Source organism: Somniosus microcephalus, chromosome 3 (assembly GCF_052327205.1).
Source record: "Somniosus microcephalus isolate GS21.2 chromosome 3, FLI_Smic_1.0, whole genome shotgun sequence".
NCBI lineage: Eukaryota > Metazoa > Chordata > Chondrichthyes > Squaliformes > Somniosidae > Somniosus > Somniosus microcephalus.
In genome coordinates this window covers 276,279,506-276,302,569 of record NC_140989.1, presented here as the reverse complement: position 1 = coordinate 276,302,569, position 23,064 = coordinate 276,279,506, and the positions used below count along the sequence as shown (strand labels likewise).

Genomic DNA, 23,064 nt, shown 5'->3' with positions numbered 1-23,064 from the left:
GATGATGTCATGACGTCAGAGGGAGGAGCTCTCTCTCTCAGTCCTCGTGGAGCCAGCATTGAGCATAGACCTGTTTGTTAGTTCTCCTGCGTTTGATTGTTACTTCTGCAAAACAGTATTAAACTTCATTTGGTTAACAGACTGACTCGATCTCAGTCTTTTGATTAGGAATCTGACAATTCCTACATTGTAAACATGGCTCAAATCACTGCCCTTATGCAGTGTAATGATTATTATGTAGGAGACCTGCTATATAGTATTCTGTTCAAACTGATACTTGAATTGTTTCAGCGATTTGTTTAACCTGAGTTTTACAAGGTGCATTACAAATTTTGTTTTGACTGTATAACTTACACCAGCTTTTCTTTTGCAGTCAATCATGCACAGCTAAATTAAGGCAGTATGATTTTATTAATTTAAGTAACAGTCGTGGATCTCCAGTGGAATTGCTCATGGTAAGGCAGAAGATACTAGATCATAATATAATTACAGATGAGGAAAGCCATTTGGCCCATCATAATTCATCCACCCAGAAAGATCCTAATGACTTCCCATTTGTAGAATACAGTTGGATCTTAAATGATTCCAGGGCTTTTTCCTCCACTACTCTACCTGGAAGTCTATTCCATATGTTGATCAGTCTCTGTGTGAAGGACAACTTCCTGATATCAGTCCTATAATTATGGCTTTACTAGTTTGAACCTATGTCCCCCTTATTCTCAGTACTTTCCCCCCACTCTGACCTAATTTCTCTCATGAGTTCTATCTTTCAGCCAATTTTACCCTGAATTTCCACAGCTTTGAGTTTAACTAATAGCCTTTTGAATTGACCTGGGCCTGCTTCTGGGGAAGGTGGGACTTGTACAAGTTGGACGGGTTGCACCTGAACCAGAGCGGGACAAATATCCTTAAGGGGAGGTTTGCTAGCACTGTTCGGGGGGGTTTAAACTAAAATGGCAGGGGGTTGGGAACCTGAGCAGGGAGACAAAGGAAAGGAAAACAGGGATAAAAGCAAAAGATAGGAAGGAGAAAAACAAAAGTGGCAGTCAGAGAAATCAACGGTTGGGCTTGTACTCACTGGAGTTTAGAAGATTGAGAGGGGATCTCATCGAAACATATAAAATTATGGCAGGCCTGGACAGGCTGAATTCAGAGAGAATGTTTCCAATGGCCGGGGAGCACAGAACCAGGGGCCACAGTCTAAAAATAGCGGGCAAATCATTTAAAACAGAGATGAGGAAGAATTTCTTCACTCAAAGAGTGGTGAGCCTGTGGAATTCCCTGCCACAGAGGGCTGTGAAGGCTAATTCAATAAATATTTTCAAGAGAGAATTGGATATATTTCTGAAGGCTAAGGGGATTAAGGGTTACGGAGAAAAGGCGGGGACGGGGTACTGAACTGGTAAGATCAGCTATGATCTCAGACGAAGATCAGCCATGATCTCATTGAATGGCGGAGCAGGCTCGAAGGGCCGAATGGCCTACTCCTGTTCCTATCTCTATGTAACTATGTAAATCAAACGTGGCCATAGTAAATAATAATTCTGATAGGTCTAAGAGCGTTAAAAAAACAAGCCTGAAGGCTTTGTGTCTTAATGCAAGGAGCATTTGTAATAAGGTGGATGAATCGGCTGTGCAAATAGAGGTAAACGAATATGATTTGGTTGGGATTATGGAAATGTGGCTCAAGGATGGCCAAGACTGGGAACGCAACATCCAGGGGTATTCGATATTCAGGAAAGAGAGGCAAAAATGAAAGGGAGGTGGGGTAGCATTACTGGTTAAAGAAGGGATTAATACAATTGTAATGAAGGATATTAGCTCTGATGATGTGGAATCTGTATGGGTAGAATTGAGAAATACTAAGGGGAAAAAAACATTAGTGGGAGTGGTATATAGACCTCCAAACAGCAAGGCGGAGGTTGGGGATGGCATTAAAAGGGAAATTAAAGAAGCGTGCAATAAGGGCACAGCAGTCATCATGAGTGACTTTAATCTACATATAGGATGGGCCAACCAAATTAGTAACAATACTGTGGAGGAGGAATTCCTGGAGTGTTTACGGGATGGTTTCCTGGACCAATATGTCGAGGAACCAACCAGAGATCAGGCCATCTTAGACTGGGTATTATGTAACGAGAAAGGATTAATTAACAATCTTGTTGTATGAGGCCCCTTGGGTCGGAGCGATCATAATATGATCGAATTCTTCATTAAGATGGAGAATGAAGTAGTTGACTCAGAGACTGGGGTCCTCAATTTAAATAAAGGAAACTACGATGGTCTGAGGAGCGAGTTGGGTAGGATTGATTGGGGAATGTCACTCAAAGGGTTGATGGTGGATAGGCAATGGCAAACATTCAAAGACCGAATGGATGAGCTACAGAATTTGTTCATCCCAGTTTGGCATAAAAATAAAACAAAAAAGGTGACTCAACCGTGGCTAACAAGGGAAATTAGGGATAGCATAAGATCCAAGGAGAGGACATATAAATTGGCTAGAAAAAGCAATAATCCTGAGGATTGGGAGCAGTTTAGGATTCAACAAAGGAGGACAAAGGGATTAATTAAGAAAGGGAAAATAGAATATGAGAGTAAGCTAGCAGGGAACATAAAAACTGACTGTAAAAGCTTTTATAGATATGTGAAGAGAAAAAGATTGGTGAAGTCAAGCGTAGGTCCCTTACAGTCAGAATCAGGGGAATTTATAATGGGGAACAAAGAAATGGCAGACCAACTAAATTCATACTTTGGTTCTGTCTTCACAAAGGAGGACACAAATAATCTCCCAGAGATGTCGGGGAACATAGGGCCTGATGAAAGGGTGGAACTGAAAGAAATCAGTATTTGTAGGGAAATGGTGTTAGGAAAATTGATGGGACTGAAGGCCGATAAATCCCCAGGGCCTGATGGTCTACATCCCAGGGTACTTAAGGAGGTGGCCCTAGAGATAGTAGATGCATTGCTGGTCATCTTCCAGAACTCGATAGACTCTGGAACGGTACCCATGGATTGGAGGGTAGCTAATGTTACCCCACTATTCAAAAAAGGTGGTAGAGAAAAAGCGGGGAATTATAGACCGGTAAGCCTGACATCGATAGTGGGGAAAATGCTAGAGTCTATTATAAAAGATGTAATAGCAGAGCACTTGGAAAGCAGTGACAGGATCGGACAAAGTCAACATGGATTTACAAAAGGTAAATCATGCTTGACTAATCAACTGAAATTTTTTGAGGATGTAACTGGTAAAATAGATAAAGGAGAATCAGTGGATGTGGTGTATTTGGACTTTCAGAAGGCTTTCGATAAGGTCCCACACAAGAGATTAGCGTGCAAAATTAAGTCACATGGGATTGGGGGCAAGATATTGACTTGGATAGAGAACTGGTTGGCGGACAGAAAGCAAAGAGTTGGAATAAACGGGTCGTTTTCCGAGTGGCAGGCAGTGACTAGTGGGATACCGCAAGGATCGGTCCTAGGACCCCAGCTGTTCACAATATATATTAATGATCTGGATGAGGGAATTGGATGTAATATCTCCAAATTTGCAGACGACACAAAGCTGGGTGGGAGGGTAAGCTGTGAGGAGGATGTCGTGAAACTCCAGTACGATTTGGACAGGTTGGGTGATTGGGCAGAAACATGGCAAATGCACTATAATGTGGATAAATGTGAGGTTATCCACTTTGGTGGCAAAAACAGGAAGGCAGATTATTATTTGAATGGCAATAGATTGGGAGAAGGGGAAGTGCAAAGAGACCTGGGTGTTATTGTGCACCAGTCGCTGAAGGTAAGCATGCAGGTGCAGCAGGCGGTTAAGAAGGCAAATGGTATGTTGGCCTTCGTAGCAAGAGGGTTCGAGTACAGGAACAAGGATGTCTTGCTACAGTTGTACAGGGCCTTGGTGAGACCGCACCTTGAGTATTGTGTGCAGTTTTGGTCACCTTACCTGAGGAAGGATGTTCTTGCCATGGAGGGAGTGCAGCGAAGATTCACCAGGCTGATACCTGGGATGGCAGGAATGACGTATGAGGAGAGATTGTGTCAATTGGGCTTATACTCACTGGAGTTTAGAAGATTGAGTGGGGATCTCATCGAAACCTATAAAATTCTGTCAGGTCTGGACAGACTAGATGCAGGAAGGATGTTTCTGATGGCCGGGGAATCCAGAACCAGGGATCATAGTCTAAGGATAAGGGGTAAGCCATTTAGGACTGAAATGAGGAGGAATTTCTTCACCCAGAGAGTGGTGAACCTGTGGAATTCTCTGCCACAGAGGGCGGTGGAGGCCAGTTCATTAAATATATTCAAGAAAGAATTGGATATATTTCTTGAGGCTAAATGGATCAAGGGGTATGGGGAGAAGGCAGGGACAGGGTACTGAATTTGGATGATCAGCCATGATCTCATTGAATGGCGGAGCAGGCTCGAAGGGCTGAATGGCCTACTCCTGCTCCTATCTTCTATGATTCTATGTTTCTATGTTTGCCTTTTGAAAGTAAAAGTACACCACTCCGTCGAGGTTTCTGCAGTCTCCTCGTGTTGACACTTCCTCACAGCACTCAAGGAGCTTGTCAGGCAGAAGCTTCTCCCGAGTCCCTGTTGACTGCTTTTTACTAGGTTATTATTGGATAGATAACCCTCAAATTTACTCCAAATAATCAATTCCATTATTTTACATGGAATGGAAATACGACTAATGCGTCTGTAGTTGCCTATGTCTGTTCTTTCATCATTTATGAATATTTGTACCACTTTAGTCTCTGTCTAGTGGTACCTCCCCAGTGTCCATTGACTCCTCACAATGATCATCAGTGTCTCACAAATCTCAGTAGTCTGTCTCAAAATTTGAAGATAAAAACCACCTATCCCTGGTGATTTATTTGTTTGAGTCCTTTCTAGGATTACTATCTCATTTATATCAATGTCACTGATTTTACTTAGGTTATCCTTGTTTGGGGAGTTTGCATCTTGCCTATGTCCTGCTTTATGAATAATCAGAAGTAGTAATCATTTAGACTGCTTACTATTTTGTGTTCAATGCCAGGTTTTAAGGCTGTTTGCATTTTTATGATTTTCACCATTTCTCTAGCTGCACTCTTATTGTTGTTTTTACTGTTATGCTTAACCTTAACCACTATTTTTTCCCCCCACGATCTCTCTTTGCACCTCTGACCACCCTGTTAATGTGGTTCTGAATGTTCCTATGTTCATGCCAATAAACCCCTTCCCCTTTCTCCCAACAGGATTTATATTTTTCCTCCTTGTGCGACCAATTTTCATCTGTCTGCCCCCTTTTCCTTCTCCTCCCCTCCCCATTGGGCAAGAGTGAGGCAGTAGCACGATGAAAATGGTGGTGCAGGATTTACTGCCCCATTCTGGCCTGAGACTTTGTGGCCTTAGAGGAAAAGGCTAATTAAACATAGATCCACCTTAAGAGCAAAATAATACACCGTGGGGTCGATTTTCCTGCAGGTGTGAGGAATTGTCGGGTTCCCCGAATGTCGGGGTTCCCACACGAATCTAAATGGGCCTGCCAGATTGATGCAATTTTCCCTCAATTGGCCAATTCATTTCCAGCGTGTGGGAACCCTTGCTAATTGACTATTTCCAGTCAGAAAGTCACACAGTATGATGTCATCATTCGTGGTGCTTTTAAGGTCCACAGCGCTTCCTCTGCAGGCTTCCAAATGAACCATACAGGATGGCAGAGGAGCTTGCAGCAGCTGTGGCCAGTGCCAGACCCCGAGCTGCCTCCAAATTTGATGAGGCTTCACTGCAGGCATTATTGGATGGGGTTAGGGCCCACAGGGAGGTCCTCTTCCCTAGGTCAGGGAGGCAGAGGCCTCCCACTGAGACCAAGGCTGCATGGATGCAGGTGTCAGCAGATGTCAACTCGCTGGGAGACACCAGAAGAACCTGGATATAGTGTCGGAAACGATTCCATGACCTTCACCATACAGGAAAAGTAAGTATGAAGTTTCCATCACCCTCAAACTGATCCCCATTGCCTTTCCCCACCAGCACTCCGCTTTAGCACTCTCTTCCTCCACATCCCACTTCACAGTCACATCCATGCACCCTTACCCATTCCCTCTCTCTCTATGCTCACATTCACATAACTATTCCACCATGCAGCCCTCACACTCCCTCTCACTCTGATGCTTTGAACACAACTGACAACACACAGGGAGGGCCCTTGGTCTTGCAGCCTCACACCATCTTTGTCTCCCTCTAAGTATCTATGCTATGCAATCTCTACACTCACTCCTTCATTCTCACTCAAACTCCACTTGTCTCCTCTCATTGCAGGAAAAGAGAGCTCACAACAACAGAGAGCGAGCCAGGACTGGAGGAGGCCCACCCTCAATAGCCCACCTGACCCCCTGGGAGGAAGGAGTGCTGGAAATTGTCGGGGCTGATGTGGCTGTGGAAGCTGGGGAAGGAGAGACAGGGGCAGTCCTGCAAGCTGGTGACAGAATAGTTTTCCATCTCTCTCATTGACATAGCATGAGTCGCTGTTATGATTCTGAAGCTACATCATTTGGACTTATGAACATCTGCAAAATCCAATGTGCATGTAACCTTGGCATCACATCTCTAACTCTTTCCTTTACTCCCCCACAGGACCATCCAGAGCCCCTGTCCCCACTGTGGAGGAGGAAGAGGCTGAGCAGCCAGACTCCTCAGAGGAAGCTCCAACCTCTGAGGGCGCAGCATCAGCAGAAGTAAGTGCACCCAGCAGCAGCGCAGACACTCACGCCTCGGGGGGACTTGTGGGACATAGAGTAGTGTTGTCACCTGGTGTTTCACAGCTCACAAGTGAGCATCAGCAGATTGTGGAGACAGGGACAGCAGTGGAGAGTCTTCGTCGGAGGGGTCAGGACTCTGCCAGCTCAGCTCAGCTGCATGTCGACCCTCTGCCTCTGGGTCCATCCACAAGAGAAGAGGTGATGGCTCTCCATGCACAGATGCAGGAGTCTCCGGCAGGTTTTGTCTCCAGGGTCGTTGCGAGTGTGGAGCGAATGGAGGAGTCCATAGCGAACATGAGCAGAGCCTTAGTGGAGTCATTGGCGCATGAACGCATCACCACGGAAAGGATGGCTACCTCCATGGAAAAGATTGCTACCTCCGTGGTAAGGCTGGCTACCATAGAGGAGAGGATGGCTACGGTAGAGAGGAGGGCTACGGCTGAGGAGAGGAGGGCTACGGCCATGGAGGAGCTTAGTCGCCAGGGTATGGAAAACATGGTGAGTGTTCAGAATAGAATGACATCTCTTGAGGAGCGATGGGCATCTATTGAACACAGAAACCAGACCTTCATGGAAGTCCTTCTGAGTAGGAATTCCGGTGCAGATACGGGTCCCCATGGCCCCCCTGATGTGCAGCAAGGTGCTCTCCAGCCACTTGCAGGCGCTGAGGCGGACCTGACCCATGAGAGGGAGGTTGTTGGCACACCTCAAGGAAGTGGGGGCTCCTCTCCACGCGCTCACACTTCCATGCCACTGCAGAGCCCTCGGTCAGAGCCCCGCCGGAGTCCACACCCAAGTGAGATAGGCGTCTCAACCCCTGCACGGCCGCAGGAGCAGCAGACTGCTGGTGAGCCCTCACAGGCTCGCCACCCCAGAGGACGCCCGCCAAAGGTGTCGAGACAGGAGCAGCAGGAAAGTCAGCAAGGGGCCTCCACATCTGCTGAAGCCACAGGGGAACCACTACGTAGGAACACGCGTAAGAGAAAAATAAAGCACCACTAATCACAAGGGTAGTCACTTGGGTGAAAAGTTTTGTATATAGTTATTATGTCATCAGTATCATGTTTATAAAAAATCTGATGGCAACTGCTGCAGTTGTGGCGTGTGTCATTTGGCAAATGGGGATTTCACATTGAGGCCTTAGGATTACTTGCAGTTGTCAGGATGTTGGTCAAATAGGTAGGAATGCGCAGGGTTTGGCCATTGTCCATGCTCAGGTAAGAAGCAGCGAGGCTACAGTGTTTGATGTACTAGGCTAAGCAAATCTAGCCAGGATGAGTGCATTCCTTGCATCTCGGGCAGCAATGTTCTCGTGTAATGGTGCCGCTGGTTGATGAGCAGCAGCAGCAGCAGCAGCATCATCCCTCCTCCTCCTCATCATCTTCATCCGCATCATCTTCATCTGAGGCGGGTCTGTGAGGAGCCACTTGGTCCTGAGGAATCTGCAAGCCATGACGCTGTGCCATGTTGTGAAGTACACAGCAAACCACGACGATTTGGGAGACCCTGGCTGCTGAGTACTGTAGGGCTCCACCTGATCTATCCAGGCATCTGAAGCGCATCTTCAGCAATCCGATGGTTTGCTCGATAATGCATCTGCTGGAAATGTGGCTGGAGTTGTAGCGCTCCTCAGCTTCGTTGGTTGGTCTCCTCAACGGCGTCATTAGCCAAGTCCGCAGGGGATAGCCCTTGTCTCCAAGTAGCCATCCCTGAAGTTCGTCTGGCGGCCTGAATAGCGGAGGCACAGTAGACTGGCGCAGTATGAGGAAGTCATGGCAGCTGCCAGGGTACTTGGCACAAACATGCAAAATCTCCTTCTTGTGGTCACACACCAGCTGAACGTTAAGGGAGTGGAAGCCCTTGCGGTTGACAAAAACTCCTGGATTGCAATGGAGTGCTCTAAGGGCCACATGTGTGCAGTCAATGACACCCTGCACCCTTGGAAAGTCTGCCAGATGAGCTAATGCAAGCGCTCTCGCCCTCACACTTGCGCGATCCCTGGTGAAATGGATGTGATTGTGCGCGAGAGCAAAGAGGGCATCGGTTACCTGCGTGATGCAAATGTGTGCGGCCGCCTGGGAGATGCCGCTGATGTCTGCTGCTGATCCCTGGAAGGAGCCTGAGGCAAAAAAGTTGAGTGCGGTGGTGACTTTGATGGCCACTGGTAAGGAGTGTCGACCTGGTGCTCTAGGCTCCAGGTCTTGCTGTAGCATTGCGCAGATGTCAGTCACTACCTCTCGCGAAAGTCGGAGCCACTTTGGCACTGCTGCTCAGTCATGTTGAGGTAGCTGACCCTGTGCCTGTAGACCCTGTTTGGGGGGTATCTCCTGCGCCGACGGCCTTCCATGCGTTGGCCCCTTCTGGCCTGTGCTGCCTCAGGTGGCTGAGCCGCAGCTTGTCGCTCCTGCTGCTGCTGCTGGATCTGCTGCTGCTGCCGGAGATCCTCTAATGCCAAGAAGGGAAGGAAAAAAAGGCCTACCATGCTTCTGGTAGATGCCTCCGTTGAGGAAGCGCTGAGTGAGGGTGGCGAGAGGGGCTTCCCAGGAGCTCACACTGGAGAAGTGTGTGAGGCTCCAACCTTCCACAGCTGTGCCTAAGCCTGGAACAAGTTGCCCCAAGACTGAAACAACAAGGTCCTGCAACCTACAAATGATGTCTGATTAAATCTCTTCTTTCCTGATTGACCTGCAGCTGATAGTCAGCAAGCCGATATTGTTCACACCAGGTTTCATCAGCGGGGTTCCCACCAGGCGTGTTTAACGTGGGAAAAGGCTGAAAATAGCAAGGGCCCCTTAAAATGGCATTATAGATGCCAATTATTGGTGATTAAGGTGCCTGAAGACCAGTCCCGCCTGCTGCGGGCGGGACTGATTCGGGTCGGACAGAAACGCCTGGGTGAAAATCAGACGGGACGGGGAATCAGGCAGTGGGGGGTCACGACCCCCTATTTTTGCGATTTCCCCCCCCCCCCCCCCACAACACGCCTGAAAGCCCGCCTGACGGCTCCAGGAAAATCCCCCCCCATGTGTTATGTGTCATAGTGCTTCTTTCATATCCACCTTAACAGCAAAATAATACACCATGGCCTAGAAATTCAGTTGTTAGCACCAGCCGCTAGCGCCTCAGGAGGAGGAGAAGTGGGGGGTGAAGTGGCTAGCGCCTGGGCGCGGCGTGATCTGCGCCTCTCGTGAACTTCAGTCAAGATTTAGCGGCGGCGCAAAACCGCAGCGCCCATTCAGCTGCGCACGCAGATCCTGACGTCATTTCATGGTGCAACGCCCTTGGTGCGCCCCGAACCGGAACTTCAGTGGCGCCCCCCTTTTGTGTGCCTGGCGCCCCCAGTGTCTGGTTGAGAGGAACGGTTCCTAGTCGCTGCAGGGTGCGGGGGGCGCTATTTAAAGGGGACTCTTCCTGCATTATTTGTGGCAGCCATTTTTTTCCACTCCTTCTGTGTAAGAGAGAGATATTTGGAGAGAGACAAAGGGAGAGAGCTTTCTGCTTTGACTCAGTGCTCGCACAGGTACTTCTGGCTTCAGGCCAGAGCTTTGCAGTTGGATTTAACTTTCAGTGCCATAGCCTTGAGTTGCCACATATAATGTGGGCTGCAATGGGTGGAAACGTTGGCTTTCTGCATTGCATTCAAAGGGCTCAGAGATGCCGAGAGAGAGTGCCAGTCATGGCCAGACGGAGAAGGGCCAACAGGTGTCGGCACAGGAGGCCTTACCCACCCAGGGTATACCGCCAGCAGTTCTCATATCTCAACATGTCTGAGGAGCAGTGTGTTCGGAGGCTGCGATTCAGAAGGGAGGTGGTCACTGAGATCTGCCACCTGCTTCAGAGAGATCTGCAGCCACAGCTGAGGAGCAGGACGTCTCTGTCGGTGGCAGTGAAGGTGACGGTGGCTCTCAACTTCTATGCCACCGACTCCTTCCAATCCGCTACTGGCGACATTGCCAATATCTCCCAGTTCGCGGTACATTGCTGCATCCGCCAGGTGACGAATGCCCTCTTCAGAAGGAGACGTCAGTACATCTCCTTCCCCATGACCCTGGACAAGCAGCAAGAGCGTGCAATGGGATTTGCAAGAATAGCGGGCTTCCCCATGGTCCAGGACGCCATTGACTGCACGCATGTGGCTTTGCGGGCACCTCTACAGAATGCCGAGGATTACCGCAACCGGAAGGGCTACCATTCGCTCAACGTCCAGTTGGTGTGTGACCACAGGCAGCTCATACTAGCTGTCAATGCCCGCTTTCCAGGCAGCAGCCACGATGCCTTCATCCTGCGCCAGACTTCTGTGGCAGACATTTTCGAAGCCCCGGCTCACCCAGGAGGCTGGCTTCTCGGGGACAAGGGCTAGCCTTTGTGCATCTGGCTGATGACCCCGCTCCGTGCGCCCAGCACCCCTGCTGAAGAACGATACAATAACAGCCATCAAGCTACCAGGAACATCATTGAGCACACAATCGGCGTGCTCAAGCAACGGTTCCGCTGTCTGGACCATTCCGGAGGAGCCCTACAGTACTCGCCTGAGCGAGTCTCCCATTTCGTTGTAGTGTGCTGCATGCTGCACAACCTGGCTATCCTCAGGACTCAGCCACTGCCAGCAGACATTGGAGGACCACCAGAGGAGGAGGAGGAGGAGGAGGAGGAGGAGGAGAAGCACCAAGATGGGAGGGAGGCACAAAGTGCAAGGGCCGTCCGTTGGCGGATTATTGCAACTCGGTTCTCGGCCCCCTCTTAGGGAATGGCTTGTGCCAATGAAAGAACATGAATGGAGCCGCTCCGCAAACCCTCAGCCGGTCAAGGCAACAAATAGTTCAAAGTGCAAACATGGACAATCTGAATAAAGAAAATTTTTTACTTTACAAACTCTGTGCCCTTCCCGCATGACAAACAAATTCTGAGAAACCCCCCAAAAAAGTCAGACACATAAGTGGCTCTCACAACCTTGAGAAAATGAAAAAAAGTTAAACAAAAATGACCATGATCCTCGGGCTTCATTTAAAAAACAAACACAACATTGTCGGCCTTCATATATAAATATATATATTTTTAAATTGCCACACCTTCTACTTTTTTGTCTGCGAGGGTGATCCGCCTCGCTTCTGCGAGTGGCCCCTTCCCGCCCTGCAGCTCCTCCTCCTCAATGGGATCCCAGTGGCTGCAGCAAGGCTGGGGGAAGGCTGCTGAGGGTCAGATGGTGAGACGGCAGATGCCCTTGGGGGACGGCCTGGACCAGCTCTGCGCCTGGAGGGCCCGGCTGCTGACTGCTCCAACTCTGCTTGGGCGGCAGCAGTTTGTCCTACGGGTGGTGGCAGCTGCAGTGGAGGAGTGGCAGTGTTGGCTGCAGGAATGCTGCCAACCTGACAGAGCACAGGCACTCCCTGGTCGGCTGACACACTGGCACTCGCACGGGCCAGCACTGAAGCATGCGCAGCAATCTGCTGAAGCACAGACTGCTGGGCTGCTGTGGCGTGGGGAGGGCCCCAGCGATGCCTGGCCGATCCAGCGAGGGTGGCAGCAGTTAGTGCCCGTGTGGCCCTGATCTGGATCTGCATCAGACCAGCCAGTGAATGCACGGCACGACTGAGCACTTGGCTGGAAGCTGCCTGTGATGCCGCGAAGTCCTGCAGACTCCTGGCCTGTGCTGCCCCGAATTCCTGAACACTCCTTGCCAGTGACTCTATGGAGTCCGGCATCCTTGCCACTGCAGCCATGAGCTCAGTGTGCCTGCGCTCAGCCTGGGCGCCCATTCACCAAGGAGCCGCACCTCCTCTGCGCTCACCGTAGCAGGACTGGAGGCTGCACTCACCCTCCGGGGAGAAGGCCGCCGAGCTTCCCCACCCCTCCCGCGTTGCTGCAGCCCGCTGGGCCCCGGAGCTTCACCCTCATCAGACCCTTCCCCTCTGCTCCCCTCCAGGGAAGACGTGTCCCCATCATGGCCATGGGCTGCCTCGGCTGAGGGTGGCACTGATGGGCCGACTTCCTCTTCCTCGAAATCTGAATCAGACACAGTGCCAGCTTGAGGGCCCGCCTCCTTACCTGGCGAATCAGCTGAAAGCAGGGAGGCACAACAGTTGCTTTAGAGTGAGGACAGGGCGACAGCGAGGGAGGCATGAGTGCTGCTATGCACTGCATTGGTTCAAGAGTGGCAAAGGATGCTGGTGTGAGGCACAAGTGGAAAGAGAGAGGTCAAAAAGGTGATGACCTTACCACTGCTATCCAGAACGGGGTCGGCATCTCCACTGGCGACGGGGCCAATCAGCCGGCCTCCCATAGTCCGCTCCACTCGCTGCTCCAGGTCGGTGAGCTCTTTCAGGTCAGGACGGCCTCCCCCAGTCCATCGCTGCTGCCTGCGATTGTGGGCCAGCTTGCCCTGCAAGAGAAAGGACGGCCTCTAAGTACACTGTCAAGCCCTGATCTTGCCTGCACTGCCTCCCATGGTGGAATAGCCCTGACAGTGTCAATTGCTGATCTTGCCTGCACTGCCTCCCATGGCGGAATAGCCCTGACAGTGTGTAAAGTGCTGATCTTGCCTGCACTGCCTCCCATGGTGGAATAGCCCTGACAGTGTGTAAAGTGCTGAATGTGCAAGTGATTTTCATGAGAGTCCCATAGCTGTTGGATGAGGGCTGGGCATTGGGGCTTTCAGGTCCCTTTGGCCATAAAGTGAGGTGCACATGCAGGGATGAAGAGGATACTGGAAAGGGTACTCACCCTGACAACCCGAGTGAGGTCGTTGAACTTTTTTCTGCATTGCACTGGAGTCCTGGCAACTATGCTGTTGGAGGTCACCCTGTTTGCCACCTCCCTCCAGGCTTTTCGATACTCGCTGGGCAGCGGCCTCCTGCCACTATCAGGGAAGAGGACATGTCGCCTGCGCTCCACTGCGCCAACCAGTAGCTTCAGGGCACCCTCGCTGAAGTGCTGCGCTTGCTCCCTAGCCTTCTCCATAGTCCTGGGCGTTGAAGTGTTGAAGCAGCTATGTTCAGGCCTTGATTCAGGGCTGCAGTGTGCAGGTCGTGGCAGCAAAACAAATCGAGCCTCCCCCTTTAAGAGCTGACCGGCGCCAGCGTGTCTGCCTTCAAGCAGCAACTTGCCGCACCTGCGCTGCACCCGCCCTCGGTGGTAGCGCCTCGGCTCGCCGGCTTAGCGCCTTATGATAGTCGTGCACCGCCTGCTTTAGCACAGCAGCAACCTCTTGGGGTGATGCAACTCAATTCCGGCGAAGGTGGCGCTAAGTTGCACCGGTCGCTAAATTTAGCGAATGCCCAGCTGCAGCGCCCCAAACGTGGCGATACTGAATTTCTAGGCCCATGTGTTATGTGTCGTAGTGCTTCTTTCATAATGAAACAACACAACTTCTGACTTACTGTGAGCAACACCATAGGAAGTCAGCTAGTACAAATAGATGTACCAGAATTCCTTCAAAAGTTATGGAGCAGAGCTGGTTATGGAGTGATAACGTAAAGACAAAAAAGCTGGCTACTTACTGTAATTGGGTATTTTAGATTTGAAACATCCAGTTAGATAGCTGGATTTCAGTTCCCACACTCTCTTGTGACCTACTTCTGAGAGCATAACTGCTGCACAGAAACTTGATAATGTCAGCTTTGCAGTTCAGTCAACAAAAAGAATATAAAGTAAATTATTGACAAAAAATCCCCAGATTTTAAGCATAACACAAGATGCTATAAACTTTAACCAGGTGCAACGACCTGTTTTCCATCTGGGAAAAGCTGTACTTACCATAGACGTTGAGTTTGAACTCTTTGAATCGTTTTCCTGCAGCATTCACTGCACTGCACTGGTAGTGGCCCTGGTCAGCTAGATGTGCACTCTTTATGTGCAGTACCTGCCCTCTGTTTCTTACCTCCATGTTAGGGTCACCTAGGAACAGTAGCCTGTTGTGCAAATGATGACAATTTTCCATTATTATTGCATTTCGTACAAAATGAAGGCAAATCTTAATTTGATAATATATGGTCTCTACAAGATGGCGGACAGAGGAGTTTCCCAGGTCAAAATTAATATCCAGCGAATGATGGCTCTTGTGTGACATATCTGCTAAAATTATACCCCATTTAAATTGTAGTACTGCTGCTGATTACAGCACTGCTTTATATGGCAGCACTGCAGTGTAGAAGAGGCAATATTGGTGCTGCTGAAGGAGCACGCAAACACCTCAAAAGGCAGTTGGCTGTTCCTCCAAAGGCAGCAGATGTGAACTGCTAATACTGGATAACGCCGTCATTTTTTTTGGCTGTGCATTGGTAGTCAAATAGTTTTCACTCACTGGCCCATGTAGACCTTCCATAACCAACAGTCAAAGTCATAATTGAGACTAACAACTGCGTTGAAGCAGTTCTGTATTATAACTAAATTTGCTCTCTTGCTCAGCTTGTTTCGTATGCTATGAAATTCACAAACTTCAAACAACTTACATATATAATTAAGGAAAACTGCATCTTGTTCTGATTAATTATTTAATTCATTGTAAAGATGTGAAATTTTAAGTAATTGTTTTCCTGACAGATAGTAAGAATATCTGATAAACCCAAATCTTTTCCTATCAACACAAAAGGAATCACTTAATTGGACACGTAACATCTGTAGAATTTAGCTACTCAAAATCCTCATGCAGTCTCCATTAACCCTTTCCTTCAGCGGAAGTGCAACAAGTAGTGGTACAATTTTTACAGTGCCCAGTTATACATATTGCTATGATAACAACACTCTTCTTTCAAGCACTGCTGTTAACAGATGGGTCACACATAATAAAAATACTTTAAAATAAATCAGTATACAAAATTAGCTCCAAAACGGCTTTATTGCTAATTCTGACGCCAAAGCTGATACCTGGTGGATGTTATTCACATTTTTATTTTCTTATTCTTGCCCTCACGGACATGATTATTTATGTCTGTAAATCAGCCCACAAGATGTCTGAAAAAAAGGAACTTCAAAGTTTTACCAGTCAAGGTTCATGAAATAAGTCTTGAGATTTGATAGGTATGTGGTTTTGGATTTGAAGCACATCAGGCATAGCCACCATTTGCCAAGTCCAAAATTCGATAGTGGCAGGACAGGAGCAGGCCAGGGAGTGGGATCATGACCTGAGTTCTAGAGACCAATTGTGTGCTCAGGGAACACCTGCTCCTTAGCACCACTAGAAACGTGTTGAATCTCAGCCCCTTTTGTGTTGCCTGCATGTTTCCATGGTTTCATTTAATCATAGAATGATACAGTACAGGAGGCTGCCATTTGGTCCATCGTGCCTGTGCCGGTTCTTTGGTAGAGCTATTCAATTAATCCCACTCCCTTTCTCTTTCCCCATAACCCTTCAAGTATTTATCCAATTTCCTTTTGAATTATACTATTGAATCTGCTTCCGCCACCCTTTCAGGCAATGTATTCCAGATCACAACAACTCGCTGTGTAAAAAAATATTTCCTCGTGTCGTCTCTGGTTCTTTTGTCAATCACCATAAATCTGTGTCCTGTGGTTACCGACCCTTCTGCTACTGGAAACAGTTTCTCCATATTTACTCTATCAAAACCATTCATGATTTTGAACAACTCTATCAAATCTCCTCTTAACCTTCTCTGCTCTAAGGTTTCCTCGAGGACAGGCTGAATGTTTGCGCCCGGAGCACACAAACATCCAAAGACCATGCATATGAGGAGAGAGTAAGGTCTACACATTTACCACCTCGTTCTTCTGAGTTTCCACTTCATGAAGGTCTGAGCGGAGAGGCACCCACAATTAGAGGGCCTGAGTACCTAGCCCCCTCAGACTGAAGGAGCTGAGAGGGGCAGGCAACAAAGCTTTGAAGTTGAAAAGTATAAGTGCCATCTTTTTTTCCCCAGGACCAGCAGTAAGACTACTGGGATTAAAGACCCTCTGGCTGTTGTTTGTGGACATGGCAGGGAAAGGTGCTTACCTGTTGTCTTTGTACCACTGTATGTTGGGAAAGGGAATGCCTTTGACTTCACACTCCAGCGTTGTTTCCTGATTCAGAATCACCGAGACTTCACTTGGACTGCCAGCACCCGTTATACTTGGAGGGACTTGGGGAGGGGGAAAAATGAACATGGAACAATGCAGAATACATTTAAATAGTAGGAACACTTAGACTGAGATGGTTAGTTTGTTTTAAATATGTTTAGAGAAACCTAGGTGAAGGGAGAAAACAGGACATTGCTGAAGTTGAAAGGAGTAGGATAGAAGGCGAAATAAATCAAGCACGTGATTAAGTGAGATGAAGCTAAGGGTCTTAAAATTTGTCAGGTTGTAGGAGGATGGGACATTTGAGGGAGTTTAGGGATTCCATAGTTTTCGGGTCCTTGGAAGGAAAGAATTAGTGTAGGAGATGAATTTACTATTACCAATGGCTTTTTAGGGAAAAAAGGGAAGATGTTGAGTGGTGCGGTGAGCCAAGAAAGAGTCAAGGGTTACAGTACCTTAAAAATGAGGGATTCTTGAGTTTAAAAAAAAAGAGATTGAGTAAAATTGTTCTTTTATTAACTAAAAGAACATTTACGATCCACAGCCTCCCTCAGTTGCTTCAACTTAGTGCTCAAATGAGAGCCTTCTTTTACCCCCAGCATAATCTAAGCCACTTATTTAAAAAAAGAGCTTAGACAGTAAATGTGTAACTCCACCCATAATGTGTAGAACTGTGCAATTGTATGAGGTCCTCAATGTATATATCTACATGTGTCATGTAATCTATAATGTAGCTTATATAGTTCTTTTATTGTTCCATGACTGAGAATGTGTGTAAAGCTTTGTACAACACAATTTGAAAAATAAAATCATCCATCCATCAGTTCAGGTGGATTATGTGTACTGAAAAAGCATCTGAAGTATATTATGATATATACAATGTTGGTTGCAGACAACAGGGAATAATTAAATTAAGTCAGCTCACCTAGCACTTCCATGTTGAAGTTCTTCTCTGCAGTTCCGGCAATGTTGATTGTTCGACAAGTGTATCTCCCAGTGTCACCAGTCGCAGCCTTGTGCACTCTCAGTGTTTTTCCTGCATTCAATATCTGTACACCGCTGTTGCCCCCAATCTGGAGATTACATTATTTTGGAAGGGTATTTTACCATGAAACGTTTGATATTCAGACATTTATTCACATAACATTATCTTAAAATAATTTACACACATATATATTATATATATATATTCTGTACAATAGATAATTAGTAACAAAAGCCAGATTTCTCCAAATTTGTTTCCGGCACCTTGTGTTTCCAACCTTGTGCTAATCTATTCACTGGGACAAAGGGTAACAATTCACTCACATCTGGTTCTATATATTGTTTGGGGCTATAAGATTTGTAGATGTCTCAGTACCAACTCTTGCCTTTATATATTCATATTATTCAATTGATAAAAAAAATAACAATTCACTAATGTCTGGTTCTGTATGACCTTAGTTTCAGGTCCTGTACATCTATACTTTAAACCAGATGTATTCAGTAACTTGTTGCTGAGGGCCATGGTCCCGAGTAATAACTTGAATGAAGGCTACGCTCACAAACATACCATAAACAATTTATTTCAAGGCAAAACCTCTACATTTTTTGAATCACTCTCTCTTTCTCTCTCCCCCCAACACCCCTTCCTTCTCCCTGAAATTTCAACTTTAGGAAAATGCCAGAGCGGACAGGTTGTGAACTGAGGCTCGGCAACAGATGAAGCAACAGATTTAGTGGAGGCCACAGGCAGAGAGGATCTGGACTGCAAGTGGCCTTGAAACCATACTGTAAGTATCAGGGCATTTATCACCATATATAACCATACATCACAGACAGTCATTTTCTCCTCCATCTCAATTGTTGAAATTCATTCTCAGGATATGGGAATCACTGGAAAAGCCAGCATTTATTGTCAATCCCTAGTTCTCCTTGAGAAGATTGTGGTGAACAATATTGCCTATTATGCTACAATTCTAATTTTAATACAGGAATCCTAATTTCCTTAGAATGCTCGACAAATGCCTTTATATTTTGAATATTTTGACAGTCCTCTAATCTTTTGAAGACAACAAGGAGTGACACCACATACAGGTATTCCATCTTTGTACCAGGAGATGATGGGAACAGGGTGACCAGACACATCACAGAAGAGGCTGATGGGCTGGTTCATGACCACTGATATGTTGGCTGGTTTTTCATTATCCCTGATTTCAGGAGGGACTGGAAAAAGAAAGAAATTGCACAAATTAAAGTTATTCCTCTACTTAATTGAGTTCTTTGATGAGGTAACAGACAGGGTTGATGAGAGTAATGCAGTTAACGTAGTGAACATTGGATTTCCAAAAGGCGTTTGACAAAGTGCCACATAATAGGCTTGCCAGCAAAGTTGAAGCCCATGGATAAAAGGGACAGTGGCAGCATGGATACAGAATTGGCTAAGTAACAGGAAACAGAGAGTACTGGTGAACGGTTGTTTTTCAGACTGGCGGAAGATATACAGTGGTGTTCCCAGGGGTCGGTACTAGGACCACTGTTTTTCTTGATATATATTAATGACTTGGATGTGGGTATACAGGGCACAATTAAAAAATTTGCAGATGCCACAAAACTTGGAAGTACAGTGAACAGTAAGGAGGAGAGTGATAGATCTCAGGAAGACATAGACAGGCTGGTAAAATGGGCGGACACGTGGCAGATGAAATTTAACGCAGAAAAGTGTGAAGTGATACATTTTGGTAGAAAGAATGAGGAGAGGACATATAAACTAAATGGTACAATTTGGAAGGGGGTGCACAATCAGAGAGACCTGGGGGTACATGTGCACAAATCATTGAAGGTGGCAGGGCAGGTTGAGAAAGCAGTTAAAAAGGCTTACGGGATCCTGGGCTTCATAAATAGAGGTGTAGAGTACAAAAGTGTGGAAATGATGATGAACCTGTATAAAACACTGGTTTGGCCTCAACTGGAGTACTGTGTCCAATTCTGGACACCACACTTTAGGAAGGATGTGAAGGTCTTAGAGAAGGTGCAGAAAAGATTTATGAGAATGATTCCAGGAATGAGGGACTTCAGTTATGGAAGTTGCTTCCACTTCCAAAATGGACAATGGGAACCAGGAGGAAGAAAAATTGAATTAAACAAGGAAAGAAAGAACTTTCCCATCACATCCTCAGGTTCACAGCCAATTAAACATTTTTGAAATATAGTCACGTTGGAACGTAGGCAAATGTGGCAGCAAATTTGCTCACAGTAAGGTCCCAAAAACAGCAGTGAGATAAATGAATTGATGATCTGTTTTAGTGGTCTTGATTGAAGGATAAATGTGGCCAGGACACTGGGAGAACTCCCTTGCTCTTCCACGAATAGTGTCATGGGATCTTTTACATCCATCTGAACAAGCAAACTGGTTTAATGCCTCATCTGAAAGATGGCACCTTTGACAGTGCAGCACTCCTTCAGCACTTCACTGAAGTGTCTACCCAGTGCCCTGGAGGGGCATTTGAACCCACAACCCACTGACTCAGAAGCAAGAGTGCTAGCCCTGAGCCAAGGCTGACACTTAGATTTTAAAGTTGCTTTAAAAATTAGACAAGGATTAGAAAGGGTGGATTAGATAGAAAATGAAGTAAAATTAAATGGGTTCAAGTTAAGCACTCATGGCAGTTATGAATGGCATTTTTTTAAATCTGTGTTCTGTACAAGTATGGTTTTAGACTCTTTGGGTTGGATAGGATTAACATTCTGCTTATATTGGTTTGTAATCTCACAGGTACCTACCATGGACCTTGAGCTGATATTTTCTTTCTGTTGTTCCAGCCTCATTGATTGCCACACAGACATACTCTCCATTGTCATGTGGTGAAACACTATCAATAAGCAAGGTCCCATCATCCAAAATGGAAACACCTGGCTCGCTCCCAGTCAACTCTCTTCCATTACGCAACCACTTAATTACAGGTTTCGGGATACCTATTAACAGAGGATTACAACTTACTTGATAAAAAACACTCTCTTTAAAGATTACTGTGTAGTAAATGGCCAAGAGGGCAATTTAAAAAGAATGCCATAGTTATTGTGGAATAATCTTTATGGGCAAATTGATTATGCCGGCACTGTGCAATAGTCATCAAGTTAGTACAGGAGAGAAAGAAACCCGAATGACATTAGGTAGTCACTACATAACCCACAAAGGCTTCCCACAGAGGGTATTTTATAATGTGTTTACAGAATATTAGAAAGGTAATCAAACGTGCTTTCATGATAATTATAACAAGGTTTTAAAGCTCATCTTCATGGTTAAAAGAAAGCAGGATTTCAACTTAAAATATTTCAGTTAAAATTTTAAAAATTGTTATCTAACCACATTAAGTTTTTAATAGGACTGTACAAGATTAACAGTTCTTGGCTCAAGGTACATTAATAATGTCATGTAATCTATAAATATATGCATTCAGGGTCTGACACAGCTCCGTACACTTGTGTGATATTAATCACTGACAGGACTGAGGCGGCTTCTTGGCAGAGCAATACAGTGAGCAATGCGGTTACAACTGGAGGCTTATTGAAAGCGGGCCTTGGGTGATGGGCACCCTCAGTATGAGTTGAATAGGGAGCTCATTTAACAAAATGAGCTTATTGTGGCGGAACCACCAGAGGATTACGGACAATTGTATATAATTCCTTTTACAGCAATGTAGTACAGCTGGGGGCTGCACCTTTAATGTATCTGTTAACTGTACTAGGGCTTCTTTCCTGTACTCCGCGTGATGACGTCATGCCGTCCGTCACGTGATCTCTCAACGGCGGGAAGAACATGATGACGTCAGAGCTCGGAACCTTCTAGCAGTAGAGCTCGGAACCTTCTAGCAGTTGAGCTCGGAACCTGCTAGCAGTTGAGCTCGGAACCTGCTAGCAGTTGAGCTCGGAACCTGCTAGCGGTTTCCAGAGAGGCTTTCAAGCAGACCAGACCTATTTGCATTGTATCCTACAGTTTCCTGTACAGCTTCGTTTGTTCATTAAATTTTATTGTTTTTGATTTTCTGAGTCGATCTCAATTCTTCGGCTAGGAACCCCAGTTCCTACATTATAATTGTTTAAGTATTGTCCCCATTTCCTAAATTTTCTTGGTAAGTTTACTTTTGCACTATGGCATTTGCACTATATTGCATCACTCACTGTATTACAACTCAATAAACTCAAATCCTTGCTAAGATTAATTTTTTTGAATGTCCAAAATATCTAAAATTACATTTTAGTCTTGCTTAGATCAAATATCCATTGACTGAATTGTTAAACAATTTTCACCTTGTTATATCCTTCCAGTACCACTCACTGCCTTTTCAAAAGCTTCAATCAGGGTATATCCACTGGGTGTCTTACTGCTCCTGAATTCCTGGCTGCAAACTCCAGAGTTCCTCCAGGTGATGAGATAACATGACAGCTGGGAATTGGCCAGAGTCAAAGTGAGTGACTGGATTCACGCACAAGCTGCTTAGCACTGTCAATGACTCTGGTTAGCAGCCACTGCAGAATTGGTACTGAGCAGGACAATTGTCATCACACCCACCACGGTAAGAAAAACACAGTATTCAGGAAATAAATATGCAAGGAACTTCAAGTCGCAGTAACCTTACCGCTGTGTGTGTCCTCCTTCAATTAGGAGGGCATTATGGACCATGGATTCTTCACAGCAGTATTTTGATCAGTTGAATACCTCTTTGTCTCCTTTGAAACAGGCATCACCTTATCAATGCAAAGTAGTACAATCTTATAACTACCTATGCCTTATGAATGACAGTTGAGATTTGGGTTTGAAGTTGTGCCTGTCAAAGAGTTTTTCTCTGTACTGTTTGTTTGTTTGTTTACAGACATGGTTAGACGTTAGTTCTATTAATCAATTACTTATTTGGTAAAATTGATACCACTGCTTAGAATAATTGAACCATGAGTCAAATTTTTTTAAATGTTTAATTTCCTTTATATATAAAACTCTCTCAAGCTGATTTATGTGGTGTCCCCCACTGGTATCAATACTTTCACAGCAAATGTGAAAAACATCTGTTAAAGATAAGCTGTAGTTATTGCTCTCATTTCTTTGAAATGTTTTTGAGCTGATAGTGAAATGGTTAGGGTATGTTTAGGGACCACAGATTGCAACCCATTAAAAGCTATAGGATTACTACTTGGGTTCCTGATCCCTACTAGCTCTGTATAGGTGAAGTATGACTGTTAGGTCATTATGAACCATGCTTCCTTTACAAAAACAAATGTTTGAAACAGAGCTAACAACCCCTAGCCCCAGGAGACATTCACAATA

At 46.2% G+C, this 23,064-nt stretch overlaps 1 protein-coding gene across 1 annotated transcript in view; it reads right to left on the bottom strand.

Annotated features, from left to right (window-relative positions):
• The window catches only part of hmcn1 (hemicentin 1), a 757,099-nt gene that overhangs the window by 359,739 nt on the left and 374,296 nt on the right, over positions 1 to 23,064 (bottom strand). Inside the window, exons 26-30 of the mRNA XM_085982583.1 lie at positions 20,526 to 20,717; positions 18,838 to 18,968; positions 17,689 to 17,836; positions 16,699 to 16,825; positions 14,505 to 14,659 (exon numbers count right to left, since the gene is read on the bottom strand). Of these exons, the coding sequence (XP_085838709.1) occupies positions 14,505 to 14,659; positions 16,699 to 16,825; positions 17,689 to 17,836; positions 18,838 to 18,968; positions 20,526 to 20,717 (753 nt within the window). The remainder of the gene's footprint in view (positions 1 to 14,504; positions 14,660 to 16,698; positions 16,826 to 17,688; positions 17,837 to 18,837; positions 18,969 to 20,525; positions 20,718 to 23,064) is intronic.